This window comes from Haliotis asinina, chromosome 9 (genome assembly GCF_037392515.1).
Source record: "Haliotis asinina isolate JCU_RB_2024 chromosome 9, JCU_Hal_asi_v2, whole genome shotgun sequence".
Taxonomy (NCBI): Eukaryota; Metazoa; Mollusca; class Gastropoda; order Lepetellida; family Haliotidae; genus Haliotis; species Haliotis asinina.
In genome coordinates, this window is record NC_090288.1 from 25,977,694 (window position 1) to 26,002,264 (window position 24,571).

At 39.9% G+C, this 24,571-nt stretch overlaps 2 protein-coding genes across 2 annotated transcripts; both read left to right on the forward strand.

Annotated features, from left to right (window-relative positions):
* The first annotated feature begins 756 nt into the window (after positions 1-756).
* Positions 757-6,174, forward strand: LOC137295781 (uncharacterized). Its single transcript, XM_067827322.1, has 5 exons — positions 757-915; positions 1,590-1,676; positions 3,039-3,150; positions 3,900-3,984; positions 5,466-6,174. The coding sequence occupies exons 1-4, from the start codon at positions 870-872 to the stop codon at positions 3,961-3,963; spliced, it is 309 nt and encodes a 102-aa protein (XP_067683423.1). The 5' UTR covers positions 757-869; the 3' UTR covers positions 3,964-3,984; positions 5,466-6,174.
* Positions 6,175-15,382: 9,208 nt separating this feature from the next.
* On the forward strand, positions 15,383-22,770 carry LOC137296127 (uncharacterized). The gene is made up of 11 exons (XM_067827826.1): positions 15,383-15,727; positions 17,955-18,002; positions 18,399-18,473; positions 18,963-19,085; positions 19,209-19,256; positions 19,629-19,688; positions 19,826-19,897; positions 20,411-20,470; positions 20,692-20,745; positions 21,276-21,417; positions 22,245-22,770. The coding sequence occupies exons 1-11, from the start codon at positions 15,631-15,633 to the stop codon at positions 22,273-22,275; spliced, it is 810 nt and encodes a 269-aa protein (XP_067683927.1). The 5' UTR covers positions 15,383-15,630; the 3' UTR covers positions 22,276-22,770.
* The last annotated feature ends 1,801 nt before the right edge of the window (positions 22,771-24,571 follow it).

Sequence of the window (24,571 nt, forward strand, 5' to 3'; positions counted from 1 at the left end):
CTGTCATTTTAACTGTTGGTAGTTTCTAATAAGGATTAGGGTCTGTTGGAGATGATTCATCTTTCAGACATGCCCTTTAATATCGAGGTCCAATGGTTTCTGTTCCCAGATAGAGTTATGTCCCTTTGACTCAACAACAGTATCATGACCTGAAATTCGTCTTGATAATGTTTGTTTCAGCACCGTATGTACTCGTGAGTTTCTTAGATGCCGGGATCCTTGACAAACAGAAATACAGTCAATTGATTGAGCTTGGTTTTACTCCGCAAACTCATTCACACGCTCCAAATGTACATGGCCACATTCTGAGTGAGTGAGTTGGGTTTTACGCCGCTTTTAGCAATACTCCTGCAATATCGTGACGAGGGACACCAGGCATGGGATTAATACAGTCTGTGTATGTAGGGAATCGAACCCGGGTCTTTGGCGTGACGCTTTTACCACAAGACTATCTAACCGCCAGTCACATTTTGAATTCCATCTTATCGTATGAAAACTGTTGTTCAGTACAAGCGTGTTTAACATTTTTGATAAAATTGGTCTATTGTTTTCATTGACAATGCCAGGATCCGCTAGATTAGAAATCAAATAAAATACTACTACTACTACTACTACTACTACTACTACTACTACTACTACTACTACTACTACTACTACTACTACTACTACTACTACTACTAATGTTAATACTAATAATTTGGTTATGAGCCCTTGTTGATATGAAAGTATATATTCACTTCTCTTATACATGCGCTTGAAGCGTGTAATAGGCCCGGAAGAGTCAAATGCTATAGTGGTGTATTTCCGGGGTTTAATTTCTCGTGTCTGGAAGTACAGATGCTGTCATATGTGGTGTTGGTCTTCATACAATGAAGTGGTCCTACATCATTCTCATCGTCACAGCCTTTGTCGCGGGTAAGTACATGCAGTATCTGTGTTTTGAAAGATACATTTACAACTAGTTATTACGATCCTTCGTTGTATTGACAATTGTTTGCCCTAAACACACGGTTTCACATGTGACATGTTGACTGTGTTTTGACGTCAGGTAAAAACTGTCACTAACACATCTGTAGGCTCGGGTTGATTATAACGAAACTTCCAGGCTACAGCTGATCTTGTTTCAGTTTGAATGAAAACGAACTTCCCTTCTCACCTACGTAACAAGGACTTTGATGTACCCGGATCGTTGGTGGTTAATGAGGTCTCTGATTTCAGGGGTTCGATTCCCAACATTCCACGACATTGCTGGAATATTGCTAAAACATGTAAATCCCTCTACGTCACTTGCCTGGGTTTATTTCTCACATGGATAGGAGTCTGAAGTCCAGTCTGAAGCGATGGACTTTACTTGTCAAATTAATCAGAGGAGGAAAGGGAACGACAAAACCGGAAACGCTGGAATATAAAATAGGTGCCTTGTTATAAAATTGTCTCGTTTAAACGGAGAAATTATAGTTTTGTCTTCTCTTATTTATCTGTTTGCAATCCCTTCTCTAAATCAAATTTCGCATAAATCATTTTTGAGGATGTTTCAACATATATCCATGGATGAAGCAAGGTTTGTTGTGTTCAGAGGTATGTTGCAGGGGTGAGGGGCGAGTCTCTACCACTAGACGATGAAGACTGGCAGGATGACCTTCAGAGTTCCGGGTCAGGTCAAGGTGAAGTTCCAGGTAATGTAAGATTGAAAACTCTTAAGCCTTTAGATCACTACCATTCATTCACTGTCAGGTAATGTAAGACTGAAAACTCTTAAGCCTTTAGATCACTACCATTCATTCACTGTCAGGTAATGTAAGATTGAAAACTCTTAAGCCTTTAGATCACTACCATTCATTCACTGTCAGGTAATGTAAGATTGAAAACTCTTAAGCCTTTAGATCACTACCATTCATTCACTGTCAGGTAATGTACACAAACTCAACACCACTTCGTTGGAGGGATGGGTTGTAAAATCACTTTATTCTAAATTTGTGTTGGGTATATATCGGAGTTGAAGAAAAACCAACACAATGAATTGGAAACTAACCCCTTGGATATGACAGATTCAGAACGTAAAGAAAACCCAGATTTGCTGTATTCATGACCTTTTACATTTCGGGTAGGGTTGGGCAGTAGGGAAATGAAATGGCCCAAGGCTTGTGACACTATTCAGCATTTTTCGAGTTTTCTGTTGGAGATACTCATTCCAATCGCATGTCATGCCATTCACTCTTATTCGTTCCGGTGTAAGCAACCTTTTGGACTTTCTCCAACGTCAAATGGACACTATGTGATACAAGCTAAATCAGTCTGAAGCTCCCTGTTCAGTTTTAGTGACTGTAGCCTCAGACTTCATATCGTTAAAACTGCAGTCACAACGTGATGACCCAATTGTGAAACAATGAGATGTAAAGTACCCTAGAGTAGCCTGGCCTAAATGTATAGAGCAAGAATGACAATATGGTTTCCGGAGAAACAAGCCCAGGATGTTCATATGAAGGAGCAGGTCACTACTCACGTCACTAAATCTCTACAACACACAAGTGGCTGCCATCGTCTTGCTCAGACCGGTCTCCCATAGTTCTATCTATACTGGGCGTCAAGTAGACTAATTTACATACTACGTCATCCCATTTGAATACATTTGTCCTTAGAATTACGAGTAAAGCTCAAATGCAGCAGTTAGCAATTGTGGTGAAGACGCAATGCCGTTTAGTATGTGGTCAAATGTTGAGCATGTTACTTTTACGTTTAAGCTCTTTCTCAATAAAGTACTGATTCTAGTACTTTTTATGTGCCTGAGCTGGGATTCGAACCCACACTCCCAGAGTCAGGCTCCTAACTACCAAAACACAAAGTCAATCATCTAACCCAATCAGGTACCGCAGCTTCAAAGGGCTGATCAGTTCTGGCCCTGCTGGGTATTTTCATACAATTAACTCATTCGCAGTTTCAGTACCCAACTGACATTGCAGATCTGTAACTATGAGTGTTTTTTGGAAAATCACTTTATTTTGATAAACCTAAAAACTGTTTCAACATTATCCACGCAGAAGAAAGCGGCGATATTAGCTGGCTGTTCTACTTCATGATATGCTCTGGGATTGCAGCTGGCATAGTCATCGTGATTGCTATCGTTGTCCTTATCCACAGGTTAAAAAGAACGTGAGTCTTAATAAATATTTTTATTTGTTTTATTACCTTGATGCCAAGTAAAACAACATCAGTTGAACACTGATACCGAACTGTTTGTGAATCACAAAACCGATCTATTCAAAATGTCTTGTTGTACCTCGGAGCATGAAACACCCGTATTCAATTTAAAGTTAAAGTTTATAATTTTATTCCTGCTAAGCCAGTTCGGTTACCAGTTTGGTTTGCCAATTTCAATAGTAATTCTACCATAGCACCAACCTTTCATGCCCTTCAGATTGTTTGCTAAATCTGATAGGACATAATCTGTTGCACCAGTTACACCTCACTGACACAACTTTGTCACGTATGGCACACACATTAAATGTCAGCAGCATAAATTTTGTCACACGTGACATGGAAGTCATATATCCCAGACATATGTTTTGTCAAATGTGTCAGACACATTATATCTCATCGATGCATGTTTGTCACGTATATTGCACACATTATATCTCACCGGCACAAAATTTGTCAAGCGTGTCACACACATCATATCTCACAGACACATGTTTTGTCACGTGTGTCACACAAATCATATATCACTGACACATGCTTTGCCACACACATGTCACAGACACGTTTTGTCACATGTATCACACACATTATATCTCATCGACACATGTTTGCCACGTGTGTTGCACACATTATATCTCAACGACACATGTTTTACCAAGTGTGTCGCACAGATTATACATCGTCTTTTCATTTCTATTTTGCAGACATGAATCACGAACACAGAAACCTGAGGCTGAAAATCAGAAAAGTAGCAAAGAACACGTGTAATTATAAACAGCCGGTCAATGTGTGAGTCAAATTTCATTTCATCTGCCCACATTATGCATGATATGCACGTAAACTCGATTAGAAGAACAGTGGTTTTGTTTCTGTCTGTGAAATGACATGTGTCTAACCATGTGTGCATTCATAACGAAATACAGGTAGTATTGACTTCGAGTTGCTGACTATCTATAGTCGCTAATCCCTGTTATCAACTGTATCTCATTCTTGAGGATAATGAAGCACACGCGTGCAACATAGGGATAGGCGTCTCAAATGCAAACGTTCGTGTCACAGTACATATCAGTGGAAATAGCCTCAGTGGTGTACCTCACCTCACCTCACCTGACAATGATGTCATCTTGTCGCAGACCACATGTGGAATCCTAAATGCACTTCTCCTATGGTGAGACCCACCATTCAGGGTGTGGTGATACGAAAAATCGGATGAAATTTGGTATTTGGTATCCATAAATACACGTTTCTGTCAAGTGTAAGAGCAGTACCACTCCTCAACACATTTCTTCACTGATGTACACTGCAGGTGTCTACACGCATATTGACCAAGTAACCCGAAAAGTATCATTTTTTAGACAGATGTTCAAATGATAATGATGCGCCACCCCTTATCATAATCCTAGGCTTTGATGTTTCACCAATACACCCCTACTTGTTCTGTGGTGAAAGAATCATTAACAGTAAGAAATACCATAAAAAAGTTGATGCAAATCGGTTCACCATACAGATGTGTCTTCTACACAATTCATAAAGAAGAGCATATAACTGTGTCTTCTACACACTTCACAAAGAAGAGCATAAAACTGTGTCTGTTATTTGGTGTATTTGTTGACACCGACCACCTCAAGTTTACTAGAAAAACCTTCATATGTTTGTAAGCGACACCAAACGATGTTTTTGTGTACACAGAGCCATTCAAATAAAAACAAATAAAAGGCAAACGAAACTTCCTGAAACGAAATAAAAAAATCACGGAGCCCACACAAAAATGAGACATATATTTCGTATGATATAATTGTAAAGTGAATTTGGAATCAACCCACAACGGTACAAACTTGTACTGATTAAAAATAGGATAAGGCATGAGGTAAACTTGTCATTGGGACCGAAGAGGAGAATCACTGTAAATTAGTTACAACGTAAAGGTTTTTACATAAAATGACATGTTGTAATGATTTTTACTTTGTCATATTTTAGTTCTAAGTTATATCCTCTGTACTATTATGATGCGAAATATGTTTTTGATCTGTGAAGAAGCCAATGTGCTCTCATCGGTATAACCAATATGATACAGCTCACAACATCATCATTTAAGGCAGAAAACAATTAAATGTTCTTGTTACAGTGTCAAAAGCTACATTTAACTAAACCACTTCACTTACGCGGTTACTCGTTTGTATAATGCCGTCACAGGCACATTAAAATTTATACTTTGTATTTTCAGACTGTGTATTTCGGAAATGCTCAGTTTGGCGCTGTATTTGTTTCAGATAATGGTCCTGAATTCGACGCATGGAGGCAGCGAAAAATTCTTAATTACGTACCGGAAATGGGATGAGGGCATTTTGACAAAATATAACTTTTTTCAATGTTACACTAACCTTATGATACAACATAAATCGTTACGTCAGACAGAATCTTTTGAGTATTCTGACAGGACAGTAGAGTGAACTGAACATCTAAATATGTATTGGGCAGTAGGCTCCTCACAGCAGCTGTTGCAAATTACTGGTCTTGATCTTCACTATTTCTGACGCACAACAATCTCCTCTTGAATGAAACCATGCTTGTTTTCGTTGTTGTCTTGAGATTTTCCAAGGCTCCATACTATTCTTTAGAACTGCTCTCTACCCCTCAAACATAACGCTGTCCTCCCCGCGCCTTACAAAAGCATCACTGTCCTTGGACACCTTTTTTCTTACAAGAGCATGAATGTCCTTGAACACCTTTATTCTAACAAAAGCATAAATGTCATTGGATAACTGTATTCTTACAAAGCAACACTTTCCGTAGACAACTTTATTCTTACAAAGCAACGCTGTCCTTAGACAACTGTATTCTTACAAAAGCAATACTATCTTTGGCGCACACGACTGTACACTATAAGACAAGTCACCGTTCATGGTGTATAAATCATACAAGAAGAACCTTTTGTTCAATACTGTCATGAGAAATTCTGACAATAAAAGAACCACGATATGCATGTTGTTGAATTGTCAATAAGAAATCATGTAACCATTAGCGGTGTACAGTGGGAATAGGCGGTTCCAAGTGCAATGTTCGTCCATTGTTTTTAGTTTACAAGCTTTATTTGAGCTGGTATGATGATGTCACGTTTCCAACGCGGTGATCCGTTACGTGTGATGTTGCAGCTGGGTGTATGTAACATATTGTTGCTCAACGATATATATTGTTCGCGTCTGATCCCACAATATTTTGCTACCTTCATTTGAATCCAAAGTCACTATCTCAAGTTCACCAACGTGACAAAAAGGGCAGTTCATGTCAACGTACACCAAAGGAGTATACACAGCACTCTGTCCAAGTTCACCAACGGAATATACCCAGCACTCGATGTCAAAGTTCTCCAACAGATTATAACCATCAACGTTCTCGACCAAGGTGTAAAGTCAGTCTAATAGTTCACCGTTCACTGTTTATCAACATAATCTATGATTTTCCCTTCCAGTTCAAATCACAATTTACCGCTTACTTCATAGTTTTCAGCATAATCTACAATCTGCCCGACAGTTCAACTTAATCTACAATTTGTTTCACAGTCCACCACCATATGCTACAATCTGTCTGACCGTTCAGCAATATATTCTACGGTTTCTCTCGCAGTTCACCATCATAATCTACGATTTCTCTCACAGTCCACCACCATATTCTACAATTTGTCTCACAGTACACCATCATAATCTACGATTTCTCTCACAGTCTACCACCATATTCTACGATTTATCTCACAGTACACCATCATAATCTACGATTTCTATCACAGTCCACCACCATATTCTACAATTTGTCTCACAGTACACCATCATAATCTACGATTTCTCTCACAGTCCACCACCATATTCTACAATTTGTCTCACAGTACACCATCATAATCTACGATTTCTCTCACAGTCCACCACCATATTCTACAATTTATCTCACAGTACACCATCATAATCTACGATTTCTCTCACAGTCTACCACCATATTCTACAATTTATCTCACAGTACACCATCATAATCTACGATTTCTATCACAGTCCACCACCATATTCTACAATTTATCTCCCAGTACACCATCATAATCTACAGTTTCTCTCATACTTCACCATCATAATCTACGATTTGTCTCACAGTTCACCATCATAATCTACGATTTCTCTCACAGTCCACCACCATAAAAACGCAATTCCCTATTGAAAGCAACAAAAACTGTTGTTTTGCAGTATCATGTGTAGAATGTACAAGTATTACCTACACCTAATAGTATCAGTGTATAATTTTAGTCTGGACAATGGCGTAACCTAATGGTTAATACATTCGTTCATCAAGTCGCAACCCCAGGTTCATTTCCTCACAAGGCTACAAGGTGTGGAGTCCATTCCTGCTGAAATATTGTTAAAGCGGCGTTATGCTATGCTCATTCAATATGAATTAGTCATGTTCGTCCTCAGGGCTCCTGTCCAAACAGCCATTATTGTCAGCCCTGTACTTTTATGAAGGGGTGAATAAAACTTCATAACAAAGTCATCAATAACACTATGTTATTAATGGGGATTTCTAAAAACAAGAAACCTGTGTTGAGCAAATGAGCACAGTGTAAGTTAACATAGATGGGACATAGGCGGACCAGGGGGAGGTGGGGTCAGTGAGTCGAACCCCCTGAATACTGTACTTGGATCCTGCAATGTTACTAACTGATAAATGATATGGTGACGGGAACACGGTGTTTCTTAATCAGCAATGGGATGTTAAGAACAATATATAATATGACAACACAGCACATTCAAGCAATGAACTTTGACTTCGTATTGAGCATAGCAATATAACTTGAAAACTGTGTTTTTAGGATGTCATAAACTCCTGTCCCTAAAATAATCGGTCTCTTTTGATCCTTGAACTTTGATCAGCATACTCATACGTGCTGATCTCAACACGGTCATTAATGTCTTGCGTCACTACGACAAAGGAAACAGTGCTTAACCTGATATATTATCTATTAATAACACCTACGGATATTCATCACATCAGAATTAAACGAGGCGGAGCATTGCTTATGTATTTCATGAGTTTCTGAACTCGCCTAAACTTGTTACCGCAAGTCACGTGGGTCAAATGGAACAAGGACGAGACAGAGGAATTATGATGAAAGGTGGCTGTAATATCAGAAACATATATTACATGTTGATTAAAGCCGCAGTATGCCAGCTATATGTCGACGATATGTAAGTAATCGAGTCTGAAGGACATTGCGATGAACGACAGTATGGGCATCTGTCTACGTAATCGAAAAATATAATACCGGTTATGTGTGTAATGCACATCATTACGAGGGAACAACACCCACAAGAAGATGTTATGTGTAATTACTATTCACTACAGAAAGACAATTCATAATTCGGAATTAGACTAGATTATCTGAGGCAATTTCAGGGAAGAAGCAAAGGATAAATCGTATAAAATATAAATTGCCGTAGGAAAACTGAAGCACATATTGTTAAGTTGACGTCATACGATATATTTATGACGTTTAGAACGTACAGACATATCGTACAAACATTTTTCAACAATGAAGTAATGTGAGGTCTTAAGCAGCCTTCACACGGCAAACTAAAGTTTGACATCTCCTGTTGTCTAACTCGTGTTTGAGAGTGTGAAATGTTCCAACAACTCGCCAAAAGCACCGATTTCAGAGTTGTCAATTTGTTGTCGAGAAATAGGATCAGTCTCTATTTTCACCAACCTTTCCATCAAACTTTCGCTCTTACCAAACTCATCTGGTCAACTCGTTCTACCAAAACGGAATCGCTCGAATGTCAAAGTTTGGCAACTTTTGTAATATTAACAACGTGTGTTGTCAATCTTGCGCGTGAAGGCCGCTTTAGGGCTTATGAATTATTGTCCAATGAACATGTAAAAATATCGTGACGTTATTACATAATGTCATTCAACTCTTATGGGTACTATTGTCCATACTTAAAGGGTAAAACTGGAATCGACTATGCACTCAGATATCCATACATCAGCAGGCATCTAAGTGTCTTGTTATTCCCATAACTGCTCAGTCGAATCTCCAGCACGGTATCAGTACATAATATTTATTATCATTGATGACCTCAGTGCAAGGACGCATGCTTTGTCCTGTTTTGTTACCCCAAATTCATCAACGACATTTTACTCCTTAACGATTTTATATGGATTTTGTAACGATTTTGTATGGGTAGTGTTGAAATAATAACACATGTTCATAAAGTGCTAGAAATGTCGAGTAAACTAAACATGACATTGTTATTTGATAAAAAAACCCAGTTCGCTCACCCCCATACATCATGTAATAAAGGAGAGGTTTGCCATAAATTAGTATTTTATAGGAAAGCTCGAGGACGCTTGGGCTGACGGATGCTTCTTTCAAGAGTCGGTATGTTTCTGATGTTGTATGCAGTTGCTGGCGATGCTTTTGCAGGTCACTGTTACAGGAGGACCCGACTGAGCAAAAATCAATAAAGTACTGTCTGCAAACTTTGCACAACTGACCATGTATAATGTCTCCAGGTATGATTTAGTCGTATTACTGGGTTAGGAAGGGACTCATTTGTCAAAGAAATAACTGTCACAACAATGATTTCTAAAATCAAGCCCCAAATAGAGAGGTTTTAGGCAGCAGGAACCGGATCAAACATTGAACCAGCAGTTGATTGGTGTACGCCCGCCCACGATTATGATAGAACATACAGTCATCATAATATGCAGGACATATTGCTCATAAAGGCTTCAAAAGAAAGGAAATTCGGGATTACGCCATTTCATGCACGTATGCCATGGATATCACAGTACATGATAGAGTTCATATTTCATTCGCAGGTGCTAAATATTTTACAAAAAATTGATGACTTGTGACAAGCTGTGCCATCTTTATCCAGAATGTATAATTTCTTAAAATGTTTTCTTTGGGTGGCATTTAGAAGTTGGTGTGATGAACAGCAAGGAGAGTTCTATGGATTTACAACTTCTTTAATATAACACGTGTGACGTTTCGGTGTAGCTTCTAAAACTGTCGTCACTTGCTTGATAACGGTGTTAGAGGATACACCGAAACGTCACACGTGTTATATTAAAGAAATTGCAAATCCATAGAAGTCTCCCTGCTGTTCTTAAAATGTGCGAAATAGTGATTTGAGAGGGTTTGTTCGACAACATACCGTATTTCCTCTAATAAGCGTCGAGTTCCAGACCACCTTTCAAGAAGCATGCTTTACTAAGGCTAACCTTATCCCTAATGATAACATTTATATGAGATATTAATATATCCTCCTTTATCCCATAGTGCATTACATGTTATAAAAGTTTTGGCCAAACAGGTTTTTATTGAGTACATATATGATGTAATTTCATTTCGAACAAACTCAGTTGCGAAGAGTCCCCTGTGGAAATACAAGAATAACAGCAGGTCTGCCAGTTTCCACAACTTCATTCGCCCATGCACTACTAGTAGACAACACTTCCTCAAAGCCACTGATGACAGCATTACCGCTGTGGCAAGTACTGACTGGCCCTTACCGAGATCAAAGAAACCACAGGGTATTTAGATTTAGACATGTGTCTCAAACATGTATTGTTACACATCTAGAACAAATGAAACATTTTCAAAAACAGACATTGGATGTATAAATACATAATATGTTCAAATAGAAATTCATACATATTTTAATTCACGTGGACAGTGTTGTAAGTATTTTAAGCAATACTTACAGCATTATTTGCCTAATGTGACAGTATATGAAAACAAAATTTGTGCAATGAATATATACAATATGATGAAATGAAATAATTTCATTCATTTAATATTGTATGTGTCCAAGAGCGTCCGTGGTGGTCGCTCTCGGGTGGTAGTTTAGGATGGTGGACAAGAGACAGGGAGGACATGAGTCGGTGTTAGAGATGAAGACAGCAGCAGCCATGTTTTATTACTGTTTGGTCGAAGGATGGTCAAAATGGTAAAATACAGTGGTAAACATGTGACAGAACGCACATCAGGACTGAATGGCCAATGATCCCGATGTGGAGACCCGCTCTGTCACTTACACACATATTAGAAGTCCGACGGCGATTCTACATCGCCGACGTAGTCGTAGGTGGGGCGACGGCCTTGGCCGACACCCCGACTAGCCGCACAATCCGTCCACTTCTGTCGATGATCTAGTCTCCATGGTTGGTCTTGCTGGTTGGTCTCGCTGGATGGTCTCGCTGGATGGTCTCGCTGGATGGTCTGCCGACTGATCATATCAGTCAGGTTTTTATACACAAGGCCATTACGCCACATTGTGCAAGGTCACTGGCCCATGCACAAGTACATGCGTAAGATTAGGCGACTTAGAGAGGTGTTAATTGACATGTATTGATAGCGTTTGAGAATTAAGGGTCCTGCCCGGAGAGGGGGGTATGATAAGAGGGGATACACCGAATGTTTGCTGAATACATTACATAGACAAAGGGGATAGAATTTCGGTGCACCCTGGACTTATGTTGAAATAAATAGATCGTTTGAATAAATGAAGTTTTAAGGAAACTTGTAGAAATGATTTAGTCTATGACATATGCATAAGAACTCACTGAAACATTAAATGTACAAGTTGTGAGTATTTGATAACATTAGCAGTATAATATCTATTATCTGTGTAAATTGTCACCTTTTCAGTGTCTTTTAAAAGTGCTAAACCTCCATCAGTTACTTCCCCGATCCTGGCTATTGAAGAGGTAAAACGTGACACATTGAACTAGATCTTGGATATCCAGAGACAGCTGCTCCAAGTGAAATCACGTGGTATCACTATATCATATATAAGCCAATTTTGCTCTGTGAAGTCTTAGAAATTTAAAAAATACTGTTTTCTGCTTGATATATGTGGTATGGATTTTGATTATATATTTTACAATGTAAACATCCATGAGTTTAAGTGTTACAGTTCATGCATCCTCAGTTCAGTCTAAACTTGTAAGTTGAAACACTGCACATTGATAGATTGTGGTGAAACATAGTTAACTAAATGATTAGATGATTGTATGCATACATTTCATTCAATTTATACCTACTGTATATGTATACTGAAAAGGAATCTTAAAGCAAGAGAAAGAATTCACAGAATGCAGGTTTAAAGGAATGTTTAGTGAAGAATCTTTTCGTCTTATGTTCATAATTGTCGATAACTGTTGACGATATCCAGCATTGCTGAATCCTTTGTATTCTCCCATTGAAAGATTAATAATTGTGCAAACATTTGAATTAATATATCCTGTTCAATTGTAATCATAACTATGTACGTTTCTCAAATGATTTTCGACCCCATGAAGGTCTCGGGGTAGAATAGGCCTTCAGCAACACATGCTTGCCATAAAAGGCGACTATGCTTGTCGTAAGAGGCGACTAATGGGATCAGGTGGTCAGGCTCGCTGACTTGGTTGACACATGTCATCGGTTCCCAATTGGGCAGATGTTGTAGATCACTGGATTGTCTGGCCCAGACTCGATTATTTACAGACCGTCGCCATATAGCTGGAATATTGCTGAGTGCGGCGTAAATCTAAACTCACTCACTCATTCACCTAGGTTACAATGAAAACAATCATTTTTATATTATTATATAATGAATCTAGTATATACACCAGCAGGAGCTCTACATGTAGACGTGAAAAAAACATGTAAATTACATAATTTTAATTTCATCAAATGACATATAGAATGGAAAGCAATACAGCATAAACTGAAAGGTCAAGGACATTGCCAATGTAAACAATTCAGCAATGTTGCGATGAATTTTGCATAGAACCACTATAAACATTGTCTTACGTGACAATCATATTTACATTATATTTGTTTCTATGTAGATATTGTTAAGTGACAGATATATTGGCTCACCTGAGGTCAGAATCGCAAACTCCTTGCAGATTTATGGCGTGGTAGCTCTTACAGCAAACGAAAGCCATTTCCTCATTTGCCGGCGGCCTTTTAATTGGTATCAAAGTACCATCTACTGCACCCACCACTCTTGAGAAGCCACCAATACTGCAGAACCCAAGTTAAGTTCGCGCTTGATCCTCTTTTGTCCATGGAAAAGAAATATTGTTCAAACGACTATTGATAGCCCGCACCGTGTCATGGAAACCTTGCCTCAGATACACCTTGCCTCAGATCGCCGATCTCAGACAGGAAACCGCTTTCCCCCAAATACCTGAGAGTAAGGAGTACCTACGTTTCGGGGGAAAAGGGAGTTGGAACGCTGGGTGGGTCTCTCTAGCATGGGGTTTACAAGGTCGGTTAGAGAAAGGACGGTATGTCTTGGCATCAGGTAACGAGCAAAGAGCTCGGCATTGGCGAGGCAATCGAGCTGCAACGCGCGGTCGCGAAAAACACTCTGCCTCCTCAAACTACGGTCTAATTCGATACATACAATGAAAGCAGTCGCCATCGTTATTATTACTAAATATTAACCTTAACTGTACTAAGGCTGGGTCATACCAACCTTTGTGAGGCCTAAGGTTGAAATCTTAGAGCTAAGGTTAACCTTAGAGATAAGCTTAAGGTTGCTTCGTGAGAGGAGGTTTTTGCTCTTACGGGATCTAATCACCATAATTATTAGGCGAAATAAAAAAACTGAAATGTTTCTCGGGCATCGGCGCTTCATTTTTATTTGTGCGCGTGACAATTTTAGTGCCATTTTGAAAAAAAAAAATTCTGACTTGGTCGCGTCTCGATCAGCCATTTGTCCACTTGAAGAATGACCGTCTGTAAAAAGAGTATTATTGAATCTATAGCTCATTAACACATGCTAAACTTTCCAAATTGTATTTCTGAAAGTAATAATAGAAATGTGTTCCTCCCTCGTCAATTCTTTTTCGATGAAAACTGAATCTTAGTCCTGCTGCTTGAAAAAAATGTGCCCGAGAAACATTTATTTGTTTATTTATACAGCCTTAGTGAACTGCTGTACCCCCGGCGCTTATTAGAAGTCGTAGGAAATACGGTAGTCGGTGGCCGATGACGGTTCCACCTATCACGTCCCTGACGTGAGTGACGATTTTTGCACTTGAGAGATATTATAGACCTGAAAGACAAGACATCGATTCGCACACCATCAAAATGGCAAGTATGTTGTCCCAATGATATAGTGACCACTGACCCGCTCCGTCTCGAACCATCTGTCATGAGGGTTCAGGTGGATATTGGTTTGAAGGTCATTTTGACTTCTCCAGGGACGACCACGCCAAATATGTGCGAACTGCATCGACTCCTATTTGAAACCACGAAACATGATTTGCAACAACGAACCCTGCTTCACTTTACACTAACAGGTTTTGCTGGCAATATGTCGACTTGTATGGGGAGGCACATCATGTGGACATAGAGCATGAAGATGAGTTGCTTGCAGACGATCGTTTGAACAATACCCATGAAGATCCGAGTTTGAAATGATCTTCAGTAACTCATGATTGTCGTAAAAGACTATTAACGGGATCGGATGGTCAGGCTCGCTGACTTGGTTGACGCACGTCATTTGTTCCCAGTTACGTAGATCGATGTTCGTGGTGTTGATCCCTGCATTGGAGAACCACTGCATGTAGCAATTATCAAACAATATCACCCCGAGAGACACCAGAAATAATGACCGACGATTCCCCAGTAGACCTCGTCACAATTTAAATAAACAGAATGCAAGTGGGTATCACTCTCAACATTCGTATGAAATAATTCTCAGTCTGTCGTAGCGTGTCTGGTGTGTGTGGAAAACGAGGTAAACGCTATTCTCTCAGTTACTTTAAACGTCTCGTGTTATTTCCGGGCGAGCCGGTAGATATTCGATATTGACACACCACCCCAGCACTATATGGTTGTCTCATGGTGATGAAAACGGACTGGATTGTCAGTTTGTCATTATATCTGGGTTGTTGCTCATGTTATTGACTCCATTTGTTTAGATTTACACAACGTGATATGGCACTAATATTGTGGCGAAAAGTTCCAAGACACCCAATCACTGACTGATAATGCAGTGAAGTTAACATTTGAGTCTGGTACATCATTATCTAGTCCTGAAGTACTATAAATGTGTTGCACTGTATGTGGCAATACATGTTGCAATATGAAGAGGGAAGCCATACTTGAAACAAGAACAGATTTCCGGTTGATCTAAGGGACGCAACTCTAAGGCGACTCATCTCGCCGTGGAGCCATGCGTCCTACGGGTAATGATTCACTGATTCCTTTCACCCACATTTGAAATGACTGAATATTTCGTGGGCGCCAGTACTTTGAAGTACAGTGAAATATATGAAGTCTTGACTGCAGTAGATGATCCGGCTGGCTTGCGTCACTTCAGCATCCGTTCCGGATGATGCCTGACATCTAATGACACGGAAACCTACTACGTCATCAATTTACACATGTATATAAGATTTAAGATAACGGTATCATTCGTTCTTGTTTCTGTCGACAACATGAAGACCTCCGTGCTACTGCTGGTTTGCACCGTTTCAATTGGTAAGTTCTTGACTGAATATTACATGCTGTTCTTACAGTCGTCTTTCCCGAAACGTAATACGATCACGTAACGATCCGTAGACTTATATTTTAGATGCCTTGTTGTAGGAGGCAACAAACAGGATCGGGTCATCAGACTCCCTGGCTTGGTTGATACGTGGCAACATATCAAAAATACGCAGATCTATGCCCATGATGTCAATCACGGGTTTGTCCGGAATGTCCCGTCACATAGCAGGAAAGTTGCTAGGTGAGACAAACGAGCAAACAAACAAACAAACTTCCTGCGAGACTTGAGATACTGCGGTGATTCTGTTCTACCTATGTAGAGTGTTGTAGATGTACAAAACACTTCCATATTTAAAAGAAAACAAACTTTATAAGGTGCAGTTACTTGCGGTAAACAATCCTTTGCATAGACTGTAGGATTTTGCTCACTGAAACATGTTTCAGATTCATATGCTTGGACCTAATATAAACTGAGAATGATCAACACAGTTATCCCGTTACCCCTGGATTATTACAAGTATGTACTGTAAAATGTAAATTTAGTCTGTAATGCGATGCTGTGTGGCCAAGTCCCCGACTGACTGAACTGCCATTCCAGAAAATAGGTAGCATTAGATATCACCCACCCCCTTAGCATTGTTAATAATAATAATAATACTTATCATTATTAAGGCAAAGGTCACAAGTTGAATTATTGATTCCCTTGAGCAAAAACATGAATTGCAAAACACCAATGCTTGAATATCGTAAAGAAATCACATGCAACAATTCTTTTCAGTAGGTTTGAAACCTTTGTATTCACAACCGTATCTTAGACAATGGGCGTAAGTAATTCCGAGAAACATACTGACCAGCCAATCAAACCTCCAGAATATAACGTGTTTCTGTGTAAGACATGTGATAGGCTGTGCCATCTAGGACAAGTGTATGAAGATTTCTTTTCCTCTTCCTGAGGTCAGAAACGGCCCACTGGCTTTATTTCGAGTTCCGGGACCTGTTCCCTACAGAATGAATACCCTTTGAATCAACAGTGTTTTATTGACATACTCTGCTTGACAAGGAAAAAAGGGAAAATACTTTTGTTTTTTAATCACTGTCTTAACATCAACTTCAAAACATATCGTAAATATGCACTGGCGTAGACGCCAGGACGCACGAATAATTGAGGCCCGTAAGCCCTTGTCTGCCTGAAGCCATTGTTAAATGTTATATCCCGTTCGAAACTAGATTTGACGTTGTCAAGACGATTCCAGGCTGGAGACGGTCTCCCAAACTATTTCGGAACACTACAATAAAACCCATGTGAAATACATCATCATCGAATGACCATGTCGTAGTTCTCATTAACTGCCTCAAACAAAGGACACAATTGTGGTTGCTTGCTGCGTTATATTGAAACAACACGAAGTGAACTGTGCTGATATTAACGACAAGGATGTTTAACAGTTAGTGACATTTCTTCCCATCTTATGAAGCCAATCGTTAAGATATACAAGTACATTGGTTAAAAGGGCGTGGTATTATAAGTACTTAGGCGTCGCCTCTGTTGTTGTTCGAGGTGGTTTCGAGAAAACATGTCAATGTTTTCACGGATTTGAAACAGCAAAGAAACATACTCCACACAGAATGAATGTAAAATCACTTTATGAGCGCTGAAACACCTATGATGCTACTTCCAAAAGCCTCGAAGAGCCACAAGTCTTCATGAAATGCCCGTTTCTTGGATAGTTATTGCGTATAAGCATAATCGATTTGACAATGTGGTCAATAGCACATAAACCTCTTGTGATGCAAAGTGTAATATTTCCCCGAGCCTCTGAAGCCTGTAAACACGTGTATAACGTGATGCAAAGTGTAATATTTCCCCGAGCCTCTGAAGCCTGTAAACGCGGGTATGACGTGATGCAAAGTGTAATATTTCCCCGAGCCTCTGAAGTCTCTAAACACGGGTATGGCTGTATAACGATCGAGTAACCCGAATATGTGTCTTGGCTATCGTGTATATATCCTTGATGGCATTTTGTCTGAACTAATGTTAACTAACTAAAGTTGATGTTAATCAAATGGAACATGCGATGCTTAATGTGTAATGCTTGTTCGGTTTTATCTCATTACAATTTCAAGCCAATAGTTTGAATGCTTTCGTCTGGATATTGAAGGCTGTGGGAAGTAGGGCATCAAGGTCTTATGTGAAGTTATCAAACGACAATATTTTCAGATCTTACGACCAGCTGGCGGTTGGATATAGACCTCCCCATAAATCCAGGTGAGTTATGCTACATTTAGACCGATGTCCCCCTGCCTATGAGGTACCATGCCAACACCAGTACATCTTCTAGAAGCAGGCAACCTATTCCCGAAACGTTCGTAAACCCATCCTTAATACACCGGTTACGATCAAAGATTAATTTAGAGGGATACTAACGTTTCGACAACAACGGTCCAGGACACCGTGATTTAAAAGCTACCCCTTTTCGGTCTCATTCCCCTCTTGGGGATCGCAGTCTTGCGTATTTTGTCTATAAATTATACATGTACTTCAGTCGCATATTGCATAACCATCACTTTTGGTGGCATCAATTGAAAACCAACTTTAAGCTAATTATTTAAAAAAATGTAAATACAATAACTCGTCACAATAAATTTCTGTATGGACTTGTAGTGTACACGGATGACGGAGACTGGCAGCTGGATGATGCTGATCTTATGTCTGGGTCGGGCTCTACTGATTATTCAGGTGAGTGATCCATTTATGGAATGAGTGAGTGAGTGAGTGTCGGAGCTGTGTTTCACTTGACACCGATAAGAAATCCGTACATTTATGAAAAAAAGCTAGAGACATCTGTCCGCTGCAATGGGCTACTCCCACACACGATCACTCCCGTGTTAACAACAATGGGGATGTTGTAACAACCTTAGTCTACTTGTCTAACATGTGTTCACATAACTTCATTTCACAAAGAGACGATTAATGTCAGTTATTTTACCGCAATATACATTATAACTACAGTATACATCACGTGACCGAGCCCTTAGCGTATTATCCGGTTTCAGAACTTGTGTTAGATCCTGTATATTCTGTCGATAAAGAATATAATCGAATATAAGAATCGAATTAAACCTGACTTCAAGTTACCGAAAACCAAATTAAACAGAATTGCATTAATTTCACTGTTCCCAACATAATATTGTTGTATGAGTGTATGTTCACTGTTATTATTCACAGGATCGGGTTCTGGGGACTATGAAGCAACAACAACATCAACATCAACATCAACAGCAGCAGCAACAACAACAACTACAACTACAACTACAACAACAACAACCCCCACATCACCAAAGCCACAGGGTGAGTGGTTTTGTAAAATGATGTATTTCAGTAACACGCTATGTCTATGAACCAAGAACAGTAGAAGAGAAAACTGATAGCTTTTTGTTTCTTGTTATGATGATTGTAATTTTGTCACTGCAGATTCCAGTACCTCGGAACCACCACAGACATACACTACACAGACAATAGGTAAGTCCAGTGATTGCTTGTTTGTTGTCTAGCGCCACACTCAATTACCACTACAGATGTACTGCGGTGGTCTGTAAATAATCGAGTGTGAACTAGACAATCCTGTGATCAACATCATGAGCATAGATGTACGCATCTGGGATATGACAACATAAGTCAACCAAGTCAGCGAGTCTGACCACCCAGTCCCGTCAGTCGCCTCTTAGGACAAGCATGGGTTACTGAAGGCCACCTCTAACCCAGACCTTCACTTGTAGTAAGCCTGATGAGTAACCATAAGATTTCATCCTACCTAAACAAAACGAATAATGAAGTTAAAAACTGACCAAATAATTATTGGTTCTGTGACTACATGTAGTTTTTTAATCACAGGTTCAAGCACAACTGAACTTCAACAGACAACAACGACACAACCAAAAACAATGTCGACAGGTAGGTCACATGATATCCCTAGATTAAAACTAGATATCTTCTTTTGACTGAAATGATAGATTCATGATAGAAATGATAGATTCATGAAGTATAACATGTCTGGAATCTACACTAACGAAAATGTTTCTCTACGACAGGTTCAACCACAACCAAGTCCCAACAGACAACCATCCTACGTTTAAAAGAAGTGTCGACAAGGAATGCACCAGGTAGGTCACAAATAGATTACTTGAATTTGCCTATTTTCAGCCGGTCGGGTTGTTTTGTCATCGCACAGACCGAACAAAGTATATGTATAGAATAGGTGCGACGGTGCAGTAACTGAATCTATTCCTGCCACAGACGAGCACAGCACAAGCAAAGATAAAGTCAACAGGTGAGCCACATGTAAATCGCTGGATTTCATCACCTTGTCTCTAGAATTACTTCAGTTGGAAATGTTTTTGACAAATAGATTGATTGAAGTATAACATGAACGAAATATAACCTAACCAAAGGTAACTTTGTGACCACTGGCTCAACCACAAGTAAGACCCAACATACAGCCACTTCACCTATGAAGGAAATGTCGACAACATCAGGCAGGTCACAAATACATGCAGACAGCCTGGGTGTGGGTATCCTATTATCAGCCGGTTGGGATGTACACTTATGTAACGGATAGACGAATTTAAATACAAGTGAGAACCGTAGGTCCAGTAACTGAATATATTTTACCACAGGTTCAAGCACAACTGAAGTTCAACAGACGAGCACTGAGCAAGAAAAACATAAATCAACAGGTAGGTCTCAAGCTTCATCACTGGATGTGTGCCGCGTTTCGTTGACAGTGATCCTGAATAATTCAACAGAATAAATACCAGAAATCTACTTTCTTTGATTGGCATTGTAGAAGTTTAGGAGATGAAAAGATCAGAAATCTAATGCTAGTTCTGATTCTTAACCTGCTTCTATCACAGATAATGTCACTATCGATGTATACAACATTAATTTGTTACCACAGGTTTAATCACGATAGAGACTGACCAACGTAGAGTAGTCACATCAACGTCGACAGGTAAGCTGCTTCGGTTGTTTTCTTAAAACGCGACAACTGAAATTAATAGTGGTCCATTCAGTGATTGAACCTGGGAAAAAACGAGAATATCTATTAAGTTGCTGAACTGCGCTGAAACATAAGTGAGAACACTTGCACAGCATTAAGGACCATGAACGTTCGTTCACTTTGGTCTTCAATGAGAACTTTAAGGTCAGCAGTAGACTAACAAGTGGTATCTGAAATAAATATGAATGATGGACACAATGTTTCTCTTTGAAAGGACTGAGTGAGTGAGTTTGGTTTTACGCAGCTTTTCGCAATATTTCAGTAATATCACGGCGGAGAGACCACAAATTGGCCTCACAGATTGCACCCATGGCTCTTCGAAACTAAACCCTGTAAAATGGGTGACCAGAATCTTAGGAAATGGCAGACTTGCCTCACTTTGGCCACTTCAGACACACTTCTATTGGTGCAAGGGCTAGGTGGAAGGGACATTTTAGGGTCTTGAGACAGACTCGGTGAATAGGTATATTTGCTCATTTCAGGCACCGAGACCGTGGAGCTGTCAGTTACGGAAACCAGTGGAATGAGATATTATCTCATAGGTGGCCTCATAGGTTCTGGCTTGGTGATCCTACTGGTTGCCGCCGTTCTTGGTGTCGTCGTCAAACGCAGAGAGTCACGCAGGTGAGGAGCATTGCCTACAGAGAAGTTTATAATTTTTTTCACCTTGTTTTCGTTCGGGCATCTCGTGCTTCGTTCTAACTGCGGTAGAAGCTGTACGGGAGGTGATCCATAGGTTGGTACTGGAGGTAGTAGTAATAGTAGTAATTGTACAAGCTGTGTTAATATTAACATTCTAGCGAGTGTAGGAAGCTATTTTTTCGTGAAAGCCCGATAGGTTGCAATTTTTTACATTTAGATGGCTTAGCCAGCCTTTTTATCAACAATCATGTGTAAGTCCGGGATTTTTCTATACCGGTATCCACGCCCAAGCTTATGTTACCCGGGGTAATAATGATCAGATTGTGCATTTTACAGGATATCTCGTATTCTCATTATTGTTGTTAATAACATGATGGATGTAGTAGCAGACTGGTAATCGTAGTAGTAATTGGTGGTAGCGGTAGTGAATATTCCAGTCATATGGCGGCGGTCTGTAAATACTCGGGTCTGGGCCAGACAACCCAGTGATCAACAACATGAGCATCGATCTGCCCAATTGGGAACCGATGACGTGGCAACCAAGTCAGCGTGGCTGACCACCCGATCCCATTAGTCGCCACTTACGACAAGCATAGCCCCCTTTTAGGGCAAGCATGGGTTGCTGAAGGCTTATTCTACCACGGGACCTTCACGGGTCAATGGTAGAAAGAAGCTAAGGGACTACCGGAAGACCGCAACAAACAACAACACTTTTGTATAGAGTACTGGTAAACCCACTCATTGTTCTATTATATACCTGGCTTGCATTTAGTTCGTCCCTTTCTTAAACTACGTTCTTCCCTTCACAGAAAGGAACCACTACTCGACGATTACCATTAACACGATATAGAACGTCGGACCAACACACCAAGCAAGGCATATCTACAAAACGGAAGTCCCTTTCCAACCTTAAGACAACTGTTACAATATTGAAGATTCCAGATCTCACACTTTGTTGACCATCAGAAAATGCCCACGTTTGTTTTTACACAGGATTTAAACGTTACAAATTCTGATTATGGTGCCTCATGCAATATTAATCGAAACGGTCGTTTTATTTAATGATGTAATTGTAGACAGGTGCATTATAAGATTTTTTGAACATCATGGAACAAAGCGCCACAATTTTTTGAGACGATATGGATAGTGCTTCAGACAACATGTTCCTAATTGTTGTTAGAATTTTACAAACACACTGTTCAGACAGGTTATTGAAAGAAAAACACTCCTGCGTTCACACCAATAGAGATGTACATTTTCAGGCAGCTAGAGTATTTGATGTCGTAGTTTATATTTCTGTACATGTGTTTGAAATAAACAAATTGTAAATAGAAACTTTGGCTTGTTATATTTTCGACAACTTGCCCGTTATTGTCGCTCAGCATTATACATGTACTCCGGTTTATTTTAAGGGGAAAAGACGTCGCATTGTGGTAATCCGTTTTGGCCTGGTTACATTGGTTTTAAAACAGTACAGTGTTTTTTTAAACAGTATTCTCAAAAGTACGATTAAATAAACATTTAGCTTGATATTTACGTCATAGCCGGTCGGATTGTTTATGCAGTTGACATGTAACAATGGCAGGTCCTTTTGGTTTTTTTTGTTATATAACGCCGCTGTCAGCAGCATTCCAGCTCTTTGAAGGCGATCTGTAGATAATCAAATCTGTACCAGACAATCCAATGATCAACACAGTGAGCATCCATCTACGCAATTGTGACACGATGGCATGTGTGAACCAAGCTAGCGAGCCTGGACACCCGATCCAGTTCGTTGCTGAAGACCATTTCTAACACGGATCTTCTTCATTACACCGAAGACTTACATCCAGACATTACATACAAACCACTCCCAAATCGAAAGGATTTTCGATTATTAACTGCTGTCTGTGACATGTGGTCGTCTTGACGAGTCTTGAACAGTAGTGGCGAGGTTTCCATACTAGAGAGATAGATAGATAGACAGGACATTTATATAGCGCACATATCCACGCACTAGTGCATGCTGAAGGCGCTGGTGTTTTTCCCTCGATCATTGGATGTCAATCTCAACAGCACATCATATTTCAATCTCAACTCCCTGGGGTGGGGTGGGGGGGGGGGGGTGTATACAACTGACTAAAGACAAAATATATTAAGAAAGAAAGTGAAAACAACGTGGAAAATTATTCAACAAATAACTGCATTGCCACATGTGGACTGAAAAAATGCACCATATTTACTCAGTCTAGACCCCGGCCACTTCAGTTCATAATCTCAGAGCCAAATCCTTGTGTACAAAGAAAAGACGTGTCAGGTCGATTGTTTACCATCCGGTTAAACGGAACATTGATGCTGGACAGGATAGCGGACATACGGGATCAGTGAAGTCTCGGGCAACAAGGTCCGGTGTTTAAAACGAAAACGTAAACAGTTTTTATGTGGTAAGAAAATGTGAGGAACAGAACACTCTAGCTGTAGCTGACTCTGCTGTTGTTTGGAGCCTACTTAAAATGCCCAAGTTTCGAAGCTCTCTTAGCGCTACGTTAATCGCAAGTGCCATACTTTAACATTAATTTACGGCTATCTTAGCGCTAAGAGAGCTTCGAATATCTAGGCCCAGACCCTTATCAGGGACCAGGCTGACTTAGTCCGGAACATTATCAATATTGGTACAAAGTTTCGAATTAACCATATCTTCTTAATTCCGTTACGGTAAAACAACAGAAGAACTTCAAATGCTTTACTTTTCGCGACTGAAACAAGTATTCATTAACGTGATAACCAAACTAAGGGTTAATAAAATATGGCTTATAATTGAATTTCCCCAAATGATGGATATTTGCGTAGTGGTGTTCGTAAGTTTGGTTGCATATGTCTTTATATACAGATATGCATGCTGAGTAATGTGATGTGTAGACGTGCTCATGTATATAGAGCTACAATAGGCTCGTTTTCACAACCCAGAAGGACTGAAGAATCAACTCGTGGATTGTGTGTGTCAAAAAAGTATGTATCGTTGACTTTGAGGCTCACTCTAGCGATATCGCTGTTGCTTATAGTCGTGGAGACGTGGAGTGTAGCCCGGGCCCCAAGTCCCCGAGGCAGTCAGCTCTCTCGCAGAGGATACAGGGGCTGTGGGACTCTCCGGCATATA